Genomic DNA, 17,858 nt, shown 5'->3' on the forward strand with positions numbered 1-17,858 from the left:
CTCTTGAACAATAGGACGTCTTTTGTTAATAGCTGAGACGCGTGTTGGTACACGTGAGGAGCTGGATAAATCAGATACATCGTCCCTCAATTTGTCGAGGTCCTGGGACAGTTTTTTCACAGCTGAGATGATGGAAGGAGTGAGATTGTCTTCGAACTCTCGGAGTTTATGAACCATTTCATCCACTGTTAGTGGTACTATGTCATTCCAGGTCACTGTTGCCAATGAATGGGCATATGATGACGGTGCATTCCGTGTAAGTTTTCGCCACATGGGTCGTGTACATTCAACTTCATCTGGATCTATAGGTGTATCCCCGTTATTCGGCTTGATGTGATAGAGCATCTCTACGATGGCCGATTCCCTCAGAGACTGGATGCCTTTGTCTATAGTAGTCCACTTGGCCGAACGACTCGTAACATCGTCCTTGTACGGAAACCTTTCTTTCACAGCTGCCAAGAGCCTCCTCCAAAGGCTGAGGGACTTTTTCTCTCTTGCAATTGCTTTGTCAATTCCCCCTTCTCTAGCAAGTGATCCCAGCTGCTTGGCTTCTGTACCTTCTAGTTCGTGACCATCGGCCCCATTGTCCCAGCATCGGAGTAACCAGGTGATGATGTGCTCCCCTGGTTGACGGGTAAAATCTTTTCGCATATTCCGCAGCTCGGTTGAGGTCCGAGGTCGAGAAGTTACCTCTTCTTCTTCTTCTTCGTCATGTGAGGATGACTCCTGATCAGATTCTGGACCGGGTGGTGAATTCATTGGTTCTTCATCTCGCTTCACCCTTTTTGCCTCCTTTTTGCTTGTTCTCTTGCGTACAGGGGCAACCGATACTGGTACGAATTGGTCCTCTGGTTTGGCTGCAGTGATTATCACTGTGGTTTGAGTGGCGACTGTACTTGTTGCTGGGGGTGGTGTAGCTACCGTGCTTGGAGCTGGGGTAACCGCGCTGTCTGTTGCAGTTGAAGTTTGAGCAGCTGCTGTACTTGCCACTGGGGTAGCTGCGCAGTTCATTGCAGCCAAAGTTTGAGTAGCGACTGTCACTTTGCCCTCAAATCCGCCGACATTCTTTTCCTTTTGAAGGTGCTGGATAGTGTTGAACAAGGCCCTGTAAGCATAGGCCAAGCCCCAGCACGTTGCCGTGATTTGTCCATCTCTGGTATGGCCAGAATGACCACACACCTCATTTAAGTGTTTTACTAATTCTTCTGGATTTTGCAGTTGTTCGGTAGTGAAATTCCAAAATACTGGAGGGGCCCACTGACCTAGATACTTGCCCATACTATCCCACACACCCTGCCACTCATGGCTGTCCAGCCTCTGGGAAAATCTCTCGGTCCTCCTACATCGTCGTTTGACCCCAGACAAGACCCAAACCTGAATCTGCTTAACTCTTGAAATCAGTAGTGGGCAAAACACACTCTGTATGCGTGTTAGCATGGTGATTCCCATCACCATCAGCAAACAAGTCTCAAGAGCATTAAAAGGCCATTTAAAAAATTCAAAACTCTCAAATGTAAATGGTCTGGGGGGACGACTAGGAGGGTAAAAGGATGTCTCCTTCACAGGTTGAGCACCTGAGAAGGAGAAAAAAGATGTGTAATTGCTAAGCACCTCCATCATATACCTCCCAAAGTATAAAGGTGGTGACCACACTGGGAACATAAACCAGATCAGTTTCATGATCAATGATTCTATTGTATTACAAGTCATTACCATAAAGTACAATGGGATAAAAACCTTAGCCCAAGCCCCACACTTGAAAAACACTAATACAGCCAATACCGGATGGACGTAAGATATGGTATACTGAAACTGTGAGATCAAGAGGAAAAACCTTGAGAGCCAATAAATCAGCATTGTGACGAGTGACTATCAATCCAGTCAGATCTGTTCTTATCTCAACCCCTCGTGCCCCACGTTGGGCGCCAAAAAAGAACTGTCGTGGTTTAAACCCAGTCAGGTAACTTGTTCACTCACTCCCAGTGAGTGGTGCCGAGCTGACAACAATCAAGGTCCGTGTTCGTCTCCCCCCCCCTCCCTGCACCGGGGCTCTCCCCTTCCCCGCTCCCGGAGGAACGGGGAGGAGGATCGAGAGAGTGCAACTCCTACGGGTTGAGACAAGAACAGTCCAGCAACAAATCACCACCGCTACTATCAGCTAAAACAATGATAAGGGAAAATAACAAGGGAAGAGAATACGATACCACCGGCCAAGAAGACGAGTTCCACCCGGAAGCCCCTGTCCTTCCGGGTAACTCCCAGTTACCCCCCACCCCGGGCATGACGTGCTGTGGTATGGAATACCTCCCCGGCTAGCCCGGGTCAGGCGCCCCGCCTCTGCTTCCTCACAGCCTCCCCTCTTCCCTGGCAGAGCATGAGCCTCACAGAGTCCTTGGTCAGGGTAAACATCACTTAGCAACAACCGACAACATCGGCTTCACCAACGCTGTTCTCAAAACTAGAAGTCAAAACACAGCACTGCACCAGTTAACACAAAGGAAAAAACATGACTGCTACTGCTGAACCCAGGACAGTTGCCCAGGGAGGTTGTTAATGCTCCATCCCTGGCAGTGTTCAAGACCAGGTTGGACAAGGCCTTGGGTGGTATGATGTAGCATATGGTGTCCCTGCCCATGGGAGGGGGGTTGGAACTGGATGATCTTAAGGTCCTTTCCAACTCTAACGGTTCCATGATTCTATGATTCTATGAATCTATGACTTCTCTATGACTCCTCTATGACTCCTCCGTCTCCTCCATGACACCCCTATGACTCTATGATACTATGACTCCTCTATGACACCTCCATGAATCCTCCATGACTCCTCTATGACTCCTCCATGAATCCTCTATAATTTCTCCATGACTCCTCTATGACTTCTCCATGACCCCTCTGTGACTCCTCTATGACCACTCAATGACCCATCTATAAGTCCTCTATGACCCCTCTATGACTCCTCTACAACTGCTCTGTGACCCCTCTATGACTCATCCAGGACTCCTGTATGACTTCTCTAGGACTCCTCCATGACTCCCCTGCGACTCCTCTGTGACTCCTCTATGACACCTCTATGATGCCACTATGATGCCTCTATGACCCCTCTATGACCCCCATTATGACTCTACTATGACTCCTAAGATTGCTCTATGAGCTGTCTATTAGCCATCTGACTCCTCTATGCCTCCTCTATAACACTATGACTCTTCTACAACTCCTCTACGATATTACTGACCACCTTTACAGCAGTGAAGATAAAGGAACAACCTGCTTGGATACATCATTCAAGAATTAAGAAAGCACCAGAGCCAGAGAAGACATGGCGGATCGAACCTTCAGGACCCTTACGTGTGAAATTGCGTCGGTCATAATTTGGACTCATATGATAACTGGCGCATGAGCTTGGGACCAGAACTTACACCTGAAGTTAGTGCAGAATATTACTAATGTTTTTCATCGTACTGACTGTTGGGTGTGTGCACAGTTGCCTAAATCAGGAGAAAGCCTGGATCTCCCATTAATTGGAGTTCCAATTAAGGGGGCATGCACCTTAGGTGCTGTAATACCCAATTTTACTATTATCAACAGGTATCCTTCTGGGACCTGGATTAGAACTTTTGCTAAACGGGTTAAGAGAGGGTTTAACCCTATTATCGAATGACACACTGCATTTCATAGTTTTGTAAGAGGGCTAATTCCATCTTTGGGAGTAAGTGAATCAGAGAAGGCAATTGTAAATATCTCAGCAACCATAGAGGAAATGGAAAGTAAAACCATTGATATAATTCAGGCAGAACAGCAAGAGATAACCAGCCTGTCTAAAGTGGTATTACAAAACGATTAGCTCTAGACATGTTATTGGCAGGACAAGGAGGGGTTTCTTCCATAATCAATGAAAGTTGTTGTTCCTATGCAGACTAAAGAGGCAGAATCAAAACAGATCTGGAGGAAATTTGGAAACAAACTAAGATATTTCATGAAATGGCCATGGATGACACCTCCTGGGGTTTTGAAGAAATATGGGAAAATTTCACTTCATGGTTACCTGATCTCTCCTGGTTGAGGCAACCGGTTGCAGGAATATTGATGTTATTTGTTTTAATATTGATTACTTGTGGTATGATACAACGTTCCCTCTGGTCTTGTAAATGGTCTATGATAAATTAGGAAGATTGGCAAAGGAACGAAATTAAGCACCAGGTAGAAACGGGAAATTATTTCAAAAAGACTTTAGACGGTAATGGTAATATAAAAAATGTTGCAAAAGAATTTGCAAAAGGACAGAAAAAGGGGGAATTTGAGACAAGGGGAGGGGGTCAAAAAATTACAAAATGAAATATATATACCTTTAGAATCAGTTTTAAGTAATGTTGTTTGATGGCTTTGTAACAGTAGCAATGGAAAATTACTGAGGTGCATGACACACAGAAAAAAAACAGAGCGCGGCTAGGGAACAGGCTGAGAATTCTTTCTCATGTAAGATAAACCATTACAGCTGACGTAGTTTTAGGCCCTTATGACCTTAGTACAAAATGAGTTAAGAAAAACAGGCTAGAAGAACAGGACACAGAGATAAGGGGTATCTGGGAATGGCAGGTGTCCAGGATGGGCTGCAGTTAAACTAATTGATAAGTAGAAGGACAGGAGGATTGTTATGTCTGTGGTGTACCCCTTGGGTACAGCAGCCTTGAGGGAGACCGTGCCAAGAGCTGTGCTGAAGCTGAGGGAAACCACATTCACTCTTTGCCTCCTCACGCGCAACTGCAGGCTCTCAGCTTGGCCAGGCAGCAGTTACCCTTCGGACGGCTTTTAGGTGCCCAGAGGTGTCACCCAATAGGACTCTGATGCTGGCACACGCCTCACCAAAGGCAGCTTGTGAAGCCTGGGTTCCCCTGGGTTGCCCTTGGCACCTTTATCAAAGGTAACTGCAACATGGCCTTGTCCTCCCTCCCAAGAGACCTCTGCCAATCCAATGACCTTTCACAAGGGGGATCCCAAAGGAATGCCGATCTTCCCCTGCAACTGCACTGCCACTGTCCTGCCTGTTACACCGCGTCCTTCATTCCTCTCATCTTTCATAGATTTTCCTTTCAAATAACTTCTATCAGATGCCCTTTGTAATCTTCCTGCACCCAGAAACTTCCCCAGTTCCCTGGAAGACAATCTAGAAGACTTGACAAGAACTACATGCTGAGACATGGCTCATCAGGGTTTAATGAGTCCCATGGTGTATTTGGGCTGAGTCCGTGAACCTCAGGTGCTGAGAGGAGACTGAGGAAACCTCTCAAGAAGTCCAACTCAGAAACAAAGCCCCAGGTCCCTTCAGCATTCATGGGCCCCACTGAGGGCTGTTGCTGACAAAGCCTCCCCAGGGACTCGTTAAAGCAAGTAACTGCAGGCTGTGATTACAGGGAGACAAAGGCAAAGTGCAGGTGTCTGATGGTGAGAAAACCCTTGGTTTGTTTGATGATGCAGAAAGGCCAAGCCCTGACCACAGCCCTTGGAGAAGCAGAGCCTGAAATCCTGAGAATGAAAGTTCTCTTCATAGGCCTTGTTGAAAGAGGCAACTGCCATAGCCCAGGGCACAGAGGCCTTTTGTTATTTTGGGCCTTTCAGCCATGCCAGAACCCTGCCGTCTCTGCTGCAGGCTGTCCTACACTGGCCCATGCCTGCACCTCTTTCCCTTCAGGCTGTTGACCCCCATCTTGCTTTCCCACCTAGCTCTCACCTGGCATTTCTGTACCTTCAGTCCCATCTCTGCACCCATGGCTGTCTGTTCCTTGAAACACAAAGCCATGGGCTGAGCCAGACTGGGTCTGGGTGACCTCTTACACCACAAGTCCACCTTTTGAGAGACATTTCTCTTTCCTAACTTTGAGTCTGAACCTTCCAAGCTGCACTTTGCAGACATTTCCTTCTCTTCCTGCTAGCAAGAAAACCTCCATCATCTCTGAAGCCACATTTCACCTAGTTGTAGGCTGCTACTACAGTGTCAATTCAGCAGGTGGAGTGAATATCCCTCAGCAAGCTGATCTAAAGGGGACTTATAGAAGAATGGGTCAGGTCATCAGTATAGAGAACTAAGCACCATGGGAGAGCAGTGGGAAAAGACAATGGCCTGGATTGAGAACCCTCTCTGCTGCACACACCCCGCTCTCTGCCTGCACTCACAAGTGTCTCACAGAAGCTTTGCACCTCCCCTGCAGCAGCGACACCTCACTGCAGGAGGTTCCTGCATTCCCCAGGCTCAGTGATGGATGCTGAATTCCAGGCAAGTTTGGGTAGGGCAGGAGAGGGAGACAGGAAGGTGGGCTCATGGGGCATGATGAGCAGCGTTCAGGCACCCCCAGCGGTGGGCATTCCCCATGTGCCACGCTGAGGCATATTCCCATGAGGGAAAGTTCTCAGGTAGCCTCTGGTTTGTCCAGGGCCTGCAGCCACACTCCAGGAACACCTACTCCTCCTCCACCTACAGACACCAACTGCTCCCCATTGCTGGGCTCCGTCCTGCTTGTAAGCATTTGTTAAAGCCCTGAACCATCACCTTGCTTCTTGCTGACTTCCCTCCACCCTCTCTCACCTCCCTACACACTGCTCATTGCCACCAGTAACTAACTGAAGAGTTAAGAAGCTCTCAAGGCTTTCCTCAGGGAGTGACCATGTTTCTCCATTCACCATTGATGGATCCATTGAGTGCCAGGTGTGAGGTTCCTGCAGAGGCAGAGAAGCCCCTGGGTAGAGCCCTGCTGCCGGGAGGGGTGTGCAGGGCAGAGCTGAGCACACAGCCCATGGCATGGGCTCTGGGAGCACGGAGAGGGAGCAGAGCTGGGCACAGAGCAGCAGCTCCTGGCAGGGACAGCTCCAGGCAGCAGAGATATGGATGGGCAGGGAGTGGGGGGAAAGTGCAGCCCAGCCCTGGGGAGGGTGCGTTCAGGCAGCTCTCTTGGGGTCTGGCACTGGAGGTGGCTGCTGGCTGTGCTCTGCTGCCCACAGCCCTTTGCTTCTCAGCGTGAGAGCTCTGTGGACTGTCCTTTGAAACCGTGCTCCCCTGCTTTCAGCACAGGACAGGTGTTTGTGGGGGTTCTTAAGATCAATTTGTGTGTGAAGGCATCATACACGTGTTGTAAGCAGAGGGCAAATGGGAAAGGACTGATGGACACTGCAGCCCTCCTCGCTCTACACTAAGCTACAAGGAGCTGGGCGCTTCTCCCTGTTTCAATATTGTTCTCATTTTCTGTCATACAAAGAATGTTTTATAGCCTCCTCCCCCCCCTAAAAAAAAAACCAAAACAAAACACCTCAGCAGTGTTATGCCAGTAAATAAATAACACAGTCCAAATGACTCTAAGGCCATGCTGAGCCTCTCTTGTGCAGCCCAGACTCACTCGAGTCATGAGTGCAAGTAGTGAACTTTACAATGAAGTTGGATTTCATCTGTCATCCCTTGTGAACATCAGAGTTGGACAAAGTACTGCTTCAGAGCAAAGCTGACTCCCATCCAACCTGGCCTTGAACACTGCCAGGGATGGGGCAGACACCGCTTCTCTGGGCACCCTGTGCCAGTGTCCCACCACTCTCAAAGGGAACAACTTCATCTGAATGTCCAAGCTGAATCTCACTTTTTTCAGCTTAAAGCCATTCCCCCTTGTCCTGTCACTGCACAGTCTCATAAAAAGCCCCTCTCCAGATTCTTTGTAGGCCCTGCTTAGAGACGGGAAGATTGCTAAGATGTCTCCCTGGAACCTTCTCTTCTCCAGGCTGAAGACCAACATCTCTCAGCCTGTTTCCGTTGGAGATGTGCTCAAGCCCTTAGAGCATCTTTGTGACTCTTCATAAGCCCGTCATTGTAGGATCAGAAGTGAACAGAGGTTGGAAGGGACCCCAGGAGGTCTCAAGTTGAACCCACCAGGAACAGGGTCAGAGCAAGTGGTTCAAGGCTTGATTCAGGCTGAGTTGGAAATTCCCAAGGCCAGAAACTGTACAGCCTCTCTGGGTGACCTGATGCAGCACTTGCCTGAGCCAATGGGAACAAGGTTTCCTTCTGTCCGGGCTGAACCTCTCCTCTGTCACTGTCCCCCACTGCCTTTTGTCCTCCCACCAGGCACCATGGTGAGGAGCCTTGCTCTGTATTCTCCATGTCCTCCTTGCCGCTACAGGCAGCCAGTCCCCATCAGCCTTCCCTTCCTAAGATCTCAGGTCCCCATCAGCCTTCCCTTCTCCAGGATGGACAAGCCCAGCTCCCCCAGCCTCTCTCCACAGGCACCATGATCCAGTCCCTGCCTGTCCTGAGGGCCTGTTGCTAAACCCCCTCCTGCTTGCCAATAGCATTCCTGAACTGGAGATCTGAAACCTGGATGGAGGATTCCAGATCATCCCTTCCCTTGTTCTCCTGCCGTGCTCCTGCTCATACAGCCCGTGATGCTGCTGTCCTCCCTTGCTGCCAGGGCACACGCTGCCTCCTGTCCAGCTCCTGCCCACCCAGACCTTTCCCATGGGCTGTTCTCAGCCAGGCAGCCCCAGCCTGTGCCATTGCAGGGCAGTTCCCTGCAGGGACCCCTGTGTCCCCAGCTCCCCTGCCCAGGACTCCCTGAGAGCTCTGCAGCCCCCCCATGCCATCCCATCTCCCCACTCCAGCACAAAGCCCCGGCCCTTGGGCTCCCAAGAGCTCTTCCTGCTGCAGGCACAGAGCAGCCATCCCAGAGCTGGAGCAGCCAGAAAGCTGCTTTCATTCCCCTTCATTCCTGCCATGTGAGGACATATCACAGAGAAGAAGTTGCTGCAGGATCATTTATTTCCCTTAAATACAGTCAGAGACCAGAGTGACACAAAATCTGTGGGTCACACAACACGAGTGGCAACTTAATTAGGAGAAGATGAAAACTGACATTTCTATGAAGACAACATCATCACAAATTGAAATAGGAAAACAAATGTAAAGCAGGAAAGACAGACATGGCCTGTCATGACCTACACTGAAGCCCTTTCAAGGCTAAAGCAAGCAGCGTATATCTGCTGAAACACATCTGGTCACCAGCTTCCTCACAGCATCCTTGAGCTCCTGGTTCCTCAGGCTGTAGATGAGGGGGTTCACTGCTGGAGGCACCACCGAGTACAGCACTGACACCACCAGATCCAGGGATGGGGAGGAGATGGAGGGGGGCTTCAGGCAGGCAAATGTGCCAGTGCTGAGAAGCAGGGAAAGCACGGCCAGGTGAGGGAGGCACGTGGAAAAGGCTTTGTGGCGTCCCTGCTCAGAGGGGATCCTCAGCACGGCCCTGAAGATCTGCACATAGGACCCCACAATGAAAACAAAACAGCCAACAGCAATCAGGACACCAACCACAAGAAGCCCAACTTCCCTGAGGTAGGAGTGTGAGCAGGAGAGCTTGAGGATCTGGGGGATTTCACAGAAGAACTGCTCCACAGCATTGCCTCGGCACAGGGGCAGTGAAAATGTCTTGGCTGTGTGCAGCAGAGCATTGAGAAACCCAGTGCCCCAGGCAGCTGCTGCCAGGTGGACACAAACTCTGCTGCCCAGGAGGGTCCCATAGTGCAGGGGCTTGCAGATGGCCACGTAGCGGTCGTAGGACATGACAGTGAGGAGAAAATACTCTGCTGAAATGGAAAAAAGAAAGAAAAAGAGGTGTGCAGCACAACCTGTGTAGGAGATGGCCCTGGTGTCCCAGAGGGAATTGGCCATGGATTTGGGGACAGTGGTGGAGATGCAGCCCAGGTCCAGCAGGGAGAGGTTGAGGAGGAAGAAGTACCTGGGGGTGTGGAGGCGCTGGTCGCAGGCTGTGCTGGTGATGATGAGGCCGTTGCCCAGGAGCGCAGCCAGGGAGATGCCCAGGAAGAGCCAGAAGTGGCAGAGCTGCAGCTCCCGCGTGTGTGCGAATGGCAGGAGGAGGAAGTGGGTGATGGAGCTGCCGTTGGACATCTGCTGCCTCTGGGCATGGGGCATCGTCAGAGGAGAAAAAGGCAGTGACAGGTTAGGACAGGAGGGATGTCAGATACAGAAGTTCAGTTTACACATTCACGACTGAGCACATTTTAGCAGGAGAGGAGAGGTTCAGCGTCGTCCCCAGTCATGTCATTACACTGCTGAGGCTTCCTCCTAGGTACAATCAGAAGAGCATTGCATCAGGCAAAAAGGCTCAGTTCTTTGCAGAACCAAGAGAGCTGCAGTGTCCATCAGTCCTCTCCCACTTGCCCTGTGCTCAAACTTGCACTGCCTGTAAGGTGCCTTCACACACAAATTAATCTTAAGAACTCCCACAAACATCTGTCCTGTGCTGAGACCAGGGGAGAACGGTTTCAAAGGACAGTCCACAGAGCTCTCACGGGGAGAAGCAAAGAGCTGTGTGCAGCAGAGTACGGCCAGCAGCCACCCCCAGTGGCAGACCCCAAGAGAGCTGCCTGAACGCACCCTCCCCAGGGCTGGGCTGCACTTTCCCCCCACTCCCTGCCGATGTCTCTGCTGCCTGGAGCTGTCCCTGCCAGGAGCTGCTGCTCTGTGCCCACCTCTGCTCCCTCTCAGTGCTCCCAGAGCCCATGCCATGGGCTGTGTGCTCAGCTCTGCCCTGCACACCCCTGCCTGTGCAGGGGCTCAGGAGCAGCTCACACAAGCCCTCACAAGACTCTCGGTGCCTCCCCCAAAGCAGAGAAGTAAATTCCCAGCTCTCACTGCCCAACCTGCCCACCAAGAGGGAAAACCATCAAAGCTCAGAATCCTTCCCTATCAGGTAAATGATGCCTCAGTGTCTTTCAGAGGGACCCTCTGAAGAAGTGCTCAGAGTGATGGCAGATTGGAGCAGCGTCACCCACACAGCACTTCCCTTCCCTGCCAGGGGTTTCTCCTTTCCCCACAGCTCCCCCCGAGCTCTATGGGGAGCTCCCGGGCAGGCCGAGTGCTGACCCTGGCAGGCAGCAGAGTCCCTGCCCCTGCACACAGCCTTTGGGCTGCAGGGACCCTGCTGCAAGGGCAGCGCTGGGCACCCCTGGCTGCACACCCACATTCACACCCTGCAGCCAGCCCCGGCACAAGGGACCTGCCTTGTCCTGTCCCTGCATGGTGCAGGGGGAAGCCCTGCTCTGCAGCACGTCCTCCACCTTATCTACAGAGAGAAACTGCAGCTGCATTGCCCTGCACCCAGTGCCTTACCACAAACAGGGCTGGGAAGGTTTCTCCTTCAGAAGGTTCCTCCTCCTCCTCCTCAGCATCCTCCACTGCCAAGTGCCTTTAAGCTCCCTGTGTCTCGCAGGTCTCCCCTCAGTCCCAGCTCAGCAGCAGAGGCCCAGCCCAAGGTGGCTCTGCCTCTGCCCCCCTGGGCTCCTTCCAGGCCTCCCTGGGGCTCCAGGGAAACACCATGGGAAACAGCCTGTAGCAAGCACTGATCTTCCCTCCCTCCCTCAGCTGGGAGGCACACTGCCTTCCTGCAGTGCCAGTTCTCTGATGATACAAAGATTTAAGGCTAAATATCTTCGTTTCTTACAATCAATCAACTAATTTGAAAATGGCCCTTTGAGAACATCGAGTCCAACCATTAACTTATCTCTGGCAAGTCCACACACTGAGCATGAGAACATCTCTGGTAGGATACCCCGTTTGGATGGTCAGCAACAGCAACTGGGGCTTTAAAGTTGAATTTTACATCCTACCTTAATTTCACTAATTTATATCCTATTCTGTTTGTTGTTAAACATTCTGCTATACATTAGAGCATAGAAATCAGCTGAACAAGTTATGTTGATGCAGAAACCTGTCCATATATATAATTGTAATTAAACGACTCTCTGACGTCTCTATGAGATCTCTATGAGTAAAGCAACACCTCTATGGGTAAAGCAACCAAACATCGCCCTCAATTTATAACTGGAATTCAGCACTACTCTGTTTGTTGGCACAGTGGCAAGAGGTGAGCACACCACTCTGAGAAAGATGGACTGACTTTAGTTACGGGGTGGAATGTGCTGACTCACTTCCCCCCCATTTCCTGGAGCCCTCTGCTTCCCCAGGAGTTCCTGTTAGGCCCCAGCCTTTGCACAGTGCAAGGAGCTGGCTGCTGGCTGCTCCCTGGCTGCACCAGGAGCTCTGGTTGCCTGGCAAAGGTGGGAGCAGCACACAGAGATCAGGAAAGTTGGATACTCCCTGCTCATCCCAGGAGCTCTTTCAGGTTGATCAGTCATTCCCTAAATCCTAAACAGTTTCACAACAGGCATGGGGGACTTCTCTGGGAAACACGTTCCAGTGTCTCACCACCCTCACCGGAAAGAATTTCTTCAGAGAACACAGTTTCTGTTTCACTGCAGAGAAAGGAGGCAGGAGAGAAGGTGTGGGGAGCACACACCCAAGCCCCGACTCCTCACAGGGCAGCGAGGGGTGCTGCTCTTCACTACAGCACAGCTGGGCTGAACTGAGTCAGTGCTTACACAGAAACCTGTCCTTGTCCCTGATGAAGCTCTACAGGCCACAGGCTTCTCCACAAGTACCAGCCCAGCTGTTTTTCTCGTCATGTCTTGCACAGTGTCACAAGCTGTGGCACAAGGGGAGGCCCTTGTTGCTGTTTCTCCTGGAACACAGGGAAGTAGAAAATGAAATACTTTTTTAATAATGAAACCCATTCCAGCTACCACGGAAAATATGGAACAAGATGCTAGAGCCCTACAGGTTTTACCAGGAAGAGCAACAATTAACTAAAAATTCCCTCCTGCGCTGTTTCCTTTCCCAGCCCATAGATAGTTTCCTCAGTAACTGGCAAGTGCACATGACACAGAAGAGATCTGTGTGTCTGCTGCACCTGAAGGTGAGCAGTTGCTTTTGGTGTTAGAGCTGTAGAGTCAGATTTATCTCCAAAGCAACTCGACCAAGGAAACAGGCAGGGAATTTTCAGCTGGACCTGCAGTACGGTAAGAAAAGGCAAGGCAAGAAAAGGCAAGGCAAGGCATGGAAAGGGAAGGAAAGGCATGGTGAGGAGACGCAAGGCAAGGCAAGGCAAGGCATGACAAGGAAAAGAAAGGCATGGCAAGGCAAGATGAAGCAGGGCAAGGCCATTCCAAGCCAGGCAAGGCAATGAGAGGCGATTCAAGGCGATGCGAGGCAAGGCAAGGGAATGCAAGGAAATGCAAGGTAAGGACAGGCAAGGCAAGGCAAGGCCAGGCAAAGCCAGACCAGGGCAGGCAACGCCAGGCCAGGCATGGCAAGGCAAGGCCAGGCAAAGCCAGACCAGGGCAGGCAACGCCAGGCCAGGCATGGCAAGGCAATGCAAGGCAAATCAAGGCAAGGCAAATCAAGGCAAGACAAGGCAAGGTAAAGCAAAGGAAGGCAAGGCATGGCAAGGCATGGCAAGGCAAGGAAAGGCAAGGCAAAGCAAGGGAATGCAAGGCAAGGCAAGGCATGGCAAGGGAAAGAAAGACCTGGCGAGGTAAAATGGGGAGAAGCAAAGCAATGCAAGTCAAGGCATGGCAAGGGAAGGAAAGGCATGGCGAGGCAAGGCAACGCGAGGCGAGGCAAGGAGAGGCAAGGAGAGGCAAAGCGAGGCAAGGCAAGGAAAGGCCATTCCAGGCCAGGCAGGGTGAGGCTAATCGAGGCAAGGTGAGGCGATGTGAGGCGATGCCAGGCAAAGCAAGGCAAGATGAGGCAAGGCAAGGCAAGAGAAGGAAAGGCATTGCAAGGCATGGCAAGAAAAGGAAAAGCAAGGCAAGGGAAGGCAAAGCAAGGCGAGGCAAAGGCAGGCAAGGCAAGGGAAGGAAAGAACTGTTGTGGTTTAAAACCAGTCAGGCAGCTCGTTCACTCACTCCCCCTCTTCTTTCCTGTCCCCTACTCCCAGAGGGACGGAGAGGAGAATCCAAAAGAATGCAAGTCCCACGGGTTGAGATACGAACAGTTTAGTAACTAAGGTCTAACACACATCACTACTGCTACCACCAATAATAATAATGATAAAGGAAATAACAAGGGAAGAGAATACAATATCTCACCACCAGCCGACTGATAACTCAACCCCCCCAGCCCGACCAAGCACCGGCCAATACCTAGTCCAACCCGGCAGTCCTCTAGCCCTTCCGGGTAACTCCCTGTTACATCCGGGGCATGACATGATGTGGCTTGGAATGCTTCTTTGGTCAGTTTGGGTCAGGTGTCCTGGCTCAGACTCCTCCCGGATTCCCCTCCTCCCTCACAGAGCACGAGGCTCAGAAAGTCCTTCGTCAGACCAAAACATTTGTGCAGAAACTAAAATAATTGGTGTTATCAGCTCTGTTCCCAGGCCAAAAGTCCAAACCACCGCGCTGCACGAGCTACTAAGAAGGAAAAAAAATGACTGGTACTGCTAAACCCAGGACACTTGCCAATGACCTTTCTAAGAGTCCCCTAAGACCCCTCTATGACCCCTCAAGGAGTCCTCTATGACTCCTAAGACTCCTCAATGATGCCCCTATGACTCCTCTATGATGCCCCTATGATGCCTCTATGATTCCTCTATGACTCCACTATGACTCTAAGTCACCTCTATGACTGTAAGACTCTTCTATGTCTAAATTCTCCATGACTCACTCCCCTACAATTCCTCTAAGACTCCCCTATGACTCCTAGATGACTCTACTATGATTCATCTATGACTCCTCTGACTCCTCTATGAATCTATGACACTATGACTCCTCTAAGACTCCTCTAAGACTCCACTATTATTCTCTATGACTCCTCTATTATTCCAGTATGACTCCCCTATGACTCTTCTTTGACTCCACGATGACTCCTGTATGAGTCCTGCATGAGTCCTCGATGACTCCTCTATGTCTCCTCTATGAACCTATGACACTATGACACCTCTAAGAGACCTCTATGACTCCACTAAGACGCCTCTATGACCCCCTATGACTCCACTATGACTCCTCTATGACCCCTCTAAGACGCTTCTGTGACCCCCTATGACTCCACTATGACCCCATTACGACCCCTCTATGACCGCTCTATGACTCCACTATGACTCCACTATGACCCCTCTATGACCCATCTGTGACTCTTCTATCAATCCTCTATGATGCCACTATGACTCATCTATGACTACTCTACGACTCTTCCATGTCTCCTCTACGACACCTCTACGAGTCCTCTCCGATTCCTCCACGACTCCTCTACAACTCCTCTACAATTCTTCTATGATTTCTCTATGACTCCCCTTTGACACCACTATGACTCCACTATAACTCCTTTATGACTTCTGTATGAGTCCTTGATGACTCCTCTATGGCTTCTCTATCAATCTATGACACTATGACTCCACTATGACACCTCTATTACTCCTCTATGACTACTCTCTGACTCCTCTATGACACCTCTATCACTCATCTATGACTCCTCTATGACTCCTCCACGACTCCTCTATGACTCCTCTGTGACTCCTCTATGACTCCACTATGAGTGATCTATGATTCCACTATGACTCCTCTATGACACCTCTAAGAATATACGACACTATGTCTCCTACATGACTCCACTACGACTCTTTTATGACTTCTCTATTTCTCCTCTATGACTCCACTATGACTCCTCAATGACTCCTCTTTGGCTCTATTATACTATGACTACTACATGACTCCTACATTACTCCACAATGACTTCTATATGACTCCTCTATGACTCCTCTGTGACTCCTACATGACTCCACTATGACTTGTCTATGACTCCTCTATGATTCCACTGAGTCCTCTATGACTCTTCTATGAATCTATGACACCATGTCCCCTATATGACTCCACTATGACTCTATCATGATTCTCTATTACTCCTCTATGACTTCACTATGACCCCTCTATGACTCATCTATGACTCCTCTATGACTCCTCTATGACTGTTTTTGACTCTTCTATGACTCCTCTATGATTCCTGCATGATTCCTCTATAACTCTATGATGCTAAGACTCCTCTATCACTTCTCTATGACTCCTCCATGAATCCCCTATGCCTTCTCTATGATCCCTCAAAGGGGGCCAGAAGTGATGAAGATTGTTGGAAGAAGTAAACGAACCTCAGAGACCACCCCCACAATTCTGTACGCATGCGGGGAACTCTCTGGAAAATGATGTAATCCATATGCAGCCTTATGAATATGTATGTATGCCCAGGGACTATGAAAGGACGGCTTGTGTGGCAATTGAGAGACACACGTTAGGAGGAGCTATCCACCTGTGTCTCCTGGCGCCGCAAGAAAGAATACCTGCTTGTCAGCTTGAAAACTTTGTTGGTGAGTTTGCTCCTGGAGTTTTCTCTGAGATCACCTTGCACACGCAGAGCCGTGCACTGCAGCAGCAGCGTCTCTCTGGCCTCCTGCTGCCGCTGCGGTGTTGTCGACCTGGTCTGCCCTCACGTGGGGGCCCAGCGCCCAACATTCCTGACTCATGGTGGCACTGCTGGCTCTGCCGGGTACTGGGGCAGGAGAAGGGCCCTGGCTGATGCTGCTCCTTGTGGAGTCGTAGTGGCTGCGGAGGTGACAGCCCCGGAGCAGGCACCTGCATCTCCTGGCGCCTAGGATGTCCCTGGTGGCTCCTCAACTGTTGGAGCTGGCTCTGCTGACACAAGTGCTTCACCCTCCTCTTTGTCCACCCACCCAGGCTGCAATGGCTTCCCTTGGGTACAGCAGCCTTGAGGGAGACCGTGCCAAGAGCTGTGCTGAAGCTGAGGGAAACCACATCCACTCTTTGCCTCCTCACGCACAACTGCAGGCTCTCAGCTTGGCCAGGCAGCAGTTACCCTTCGGACGGCTTTTAGGTGCCCAGAGGTGTCACCCAAGAGGACTCTGATGCTGGCACACGCCTCACCAAAGGCAGCTTGTACAGCCTGGGCTCCCCTGGGTTGTCCTTGGCACCTTTATCAAAGGTAACTGCAACATGTCCTTGTCCTCCCTCCCAAGAGACCTCTGCCAATCCAATGACCTTTCACAACGGGGATCCCAAAGGAATGCCGATCTTCCCCTGTAACTGCACTGCCACTGTCCTGCCTGTTACACCGCGTCCTTCATTCCTCTCATCTTTCGTAGATTTTCCCCTGTCCAGGACACAGTCACCAGCTCTGAAGCCCTCTTCTCAGCAGGCTGTCCAGACAAAGGCCCTGTCCATCACTCTCCACTTGTCCCCTCCCCTCACTCTTTCTTCATTCAGAATCCTGTCCCCTAAGCTGCTGCTTTGAGCTTCAGGCAGGAAAGGCTTACAAGTGTTTCTACGGTCTAATTGTCTCCTTGGAGAGCTCTTTAATCATGTTCACAGCTACCTCTTTCTATCTACCTGTATCTCTACAACATTCCTCATGAGATTGTCCCTGTGTAGGACCGGGGCCCCGATGAGAGCAATGTTGGGTGTGGAGGTGAGGAGCGAGGTGCTCAGTGCAGTGCTGGACCTTAAGGGCTGCTTTTCCTGCCTGTGCAGGCCTCTGGAAGAGACACTTGGGATCAGTGGCAGTGGAATAAAATTTCTAAACTGAAAAGTGATAAAATAAACCCTTTCAAATAACTTCTATCAGATGCCCTTTGTAATCTTCCTGCACTCGGAAACCTCCCCAGTTCCCTGGAAGACAATCTGGAAGACTTGACAAAAACTTCACGGTGAGACAAGGCTCATCAGGGTTTAATGAGTCCCATGGTGTATTTGGGCTGAGTCCGTGAACCTCAGGGGCTGAGAGGAGACTGAGGAAACCTCTCAAGAAGTCCAAGTCAGAAACAAAGCCCCAAGTCCCTTCAGCATTAATGAGCCTCACTGAGGGCTGATGCTGACAAAGCCTCCCCAGGGACTCGTTAAAGCAAGTAACTGCAGGCTGTGATTACAGGAGACAAAGGCAAAGTGCAGGTGTCTGATGGTGAGAAAACCCTTGGT

The 17,858-nt window shown here is 50.6% G+C and overlaps 1 protein-coding gene and 1 long non-coding RNA gene across 2 annotated transcripts in view; one reads left to right on the forward strand and one right to left on the reverse strand.

The window, feature by feature from the left end:
• LOC133282523 (uncharacterized) overlaps nucleotides 1–17,504 on the forward strand; it is a 471,436-nt gene extending 453,932 nt beyond the window's left edge. Inside the window, exon 2 of the long non-coding RNA XR_009747653.1 lies at nucleotides 17,358–17,504. This is a non-coding gene — a long non-coding RNA (uncharacterized LOC133282523). The remainder of the gene's footprint in view (nucleotides 1–17,357) is intronic.
• Nucleotides 8,986–10,063, reverse strand: LOC133282541 (olfactory receptor 14A16-like). The gene has a single exon (XM_061478549.1). The coding sequence runs from the start codon at nucleotides 9,955–9,957 to the stop codon at nucleotides 8,986–8,988; it is 972 nt and encodes a 323-aa protein (XP_061334533.1). The 5' UTR covers nucleotides 9,958–10,063.
• Nucleotides 17,505–17,858: the final 354 nt, after the last annotated feature.

The sequence above is a fragment of the Pezoporus flaviventris genome, unplaced genomic scaffold (genome assembly GCF_033815535.1).
Source record: "Pezoporus flaviventris isolate CSIRO_AGI_PZ_B2104156 unplaced genomic scaffold, CSIRO_AGI_Pfla_v1 ptg000127l, whole genome shotgun sequence".
In the NCBI taxonomy this organism is placed as follows: Eukaryota; Metazoa; Chordata; class Aves; order Psittaciformes; family Psittacidae; genus Pezoporus; species Pezoporus flaviventris.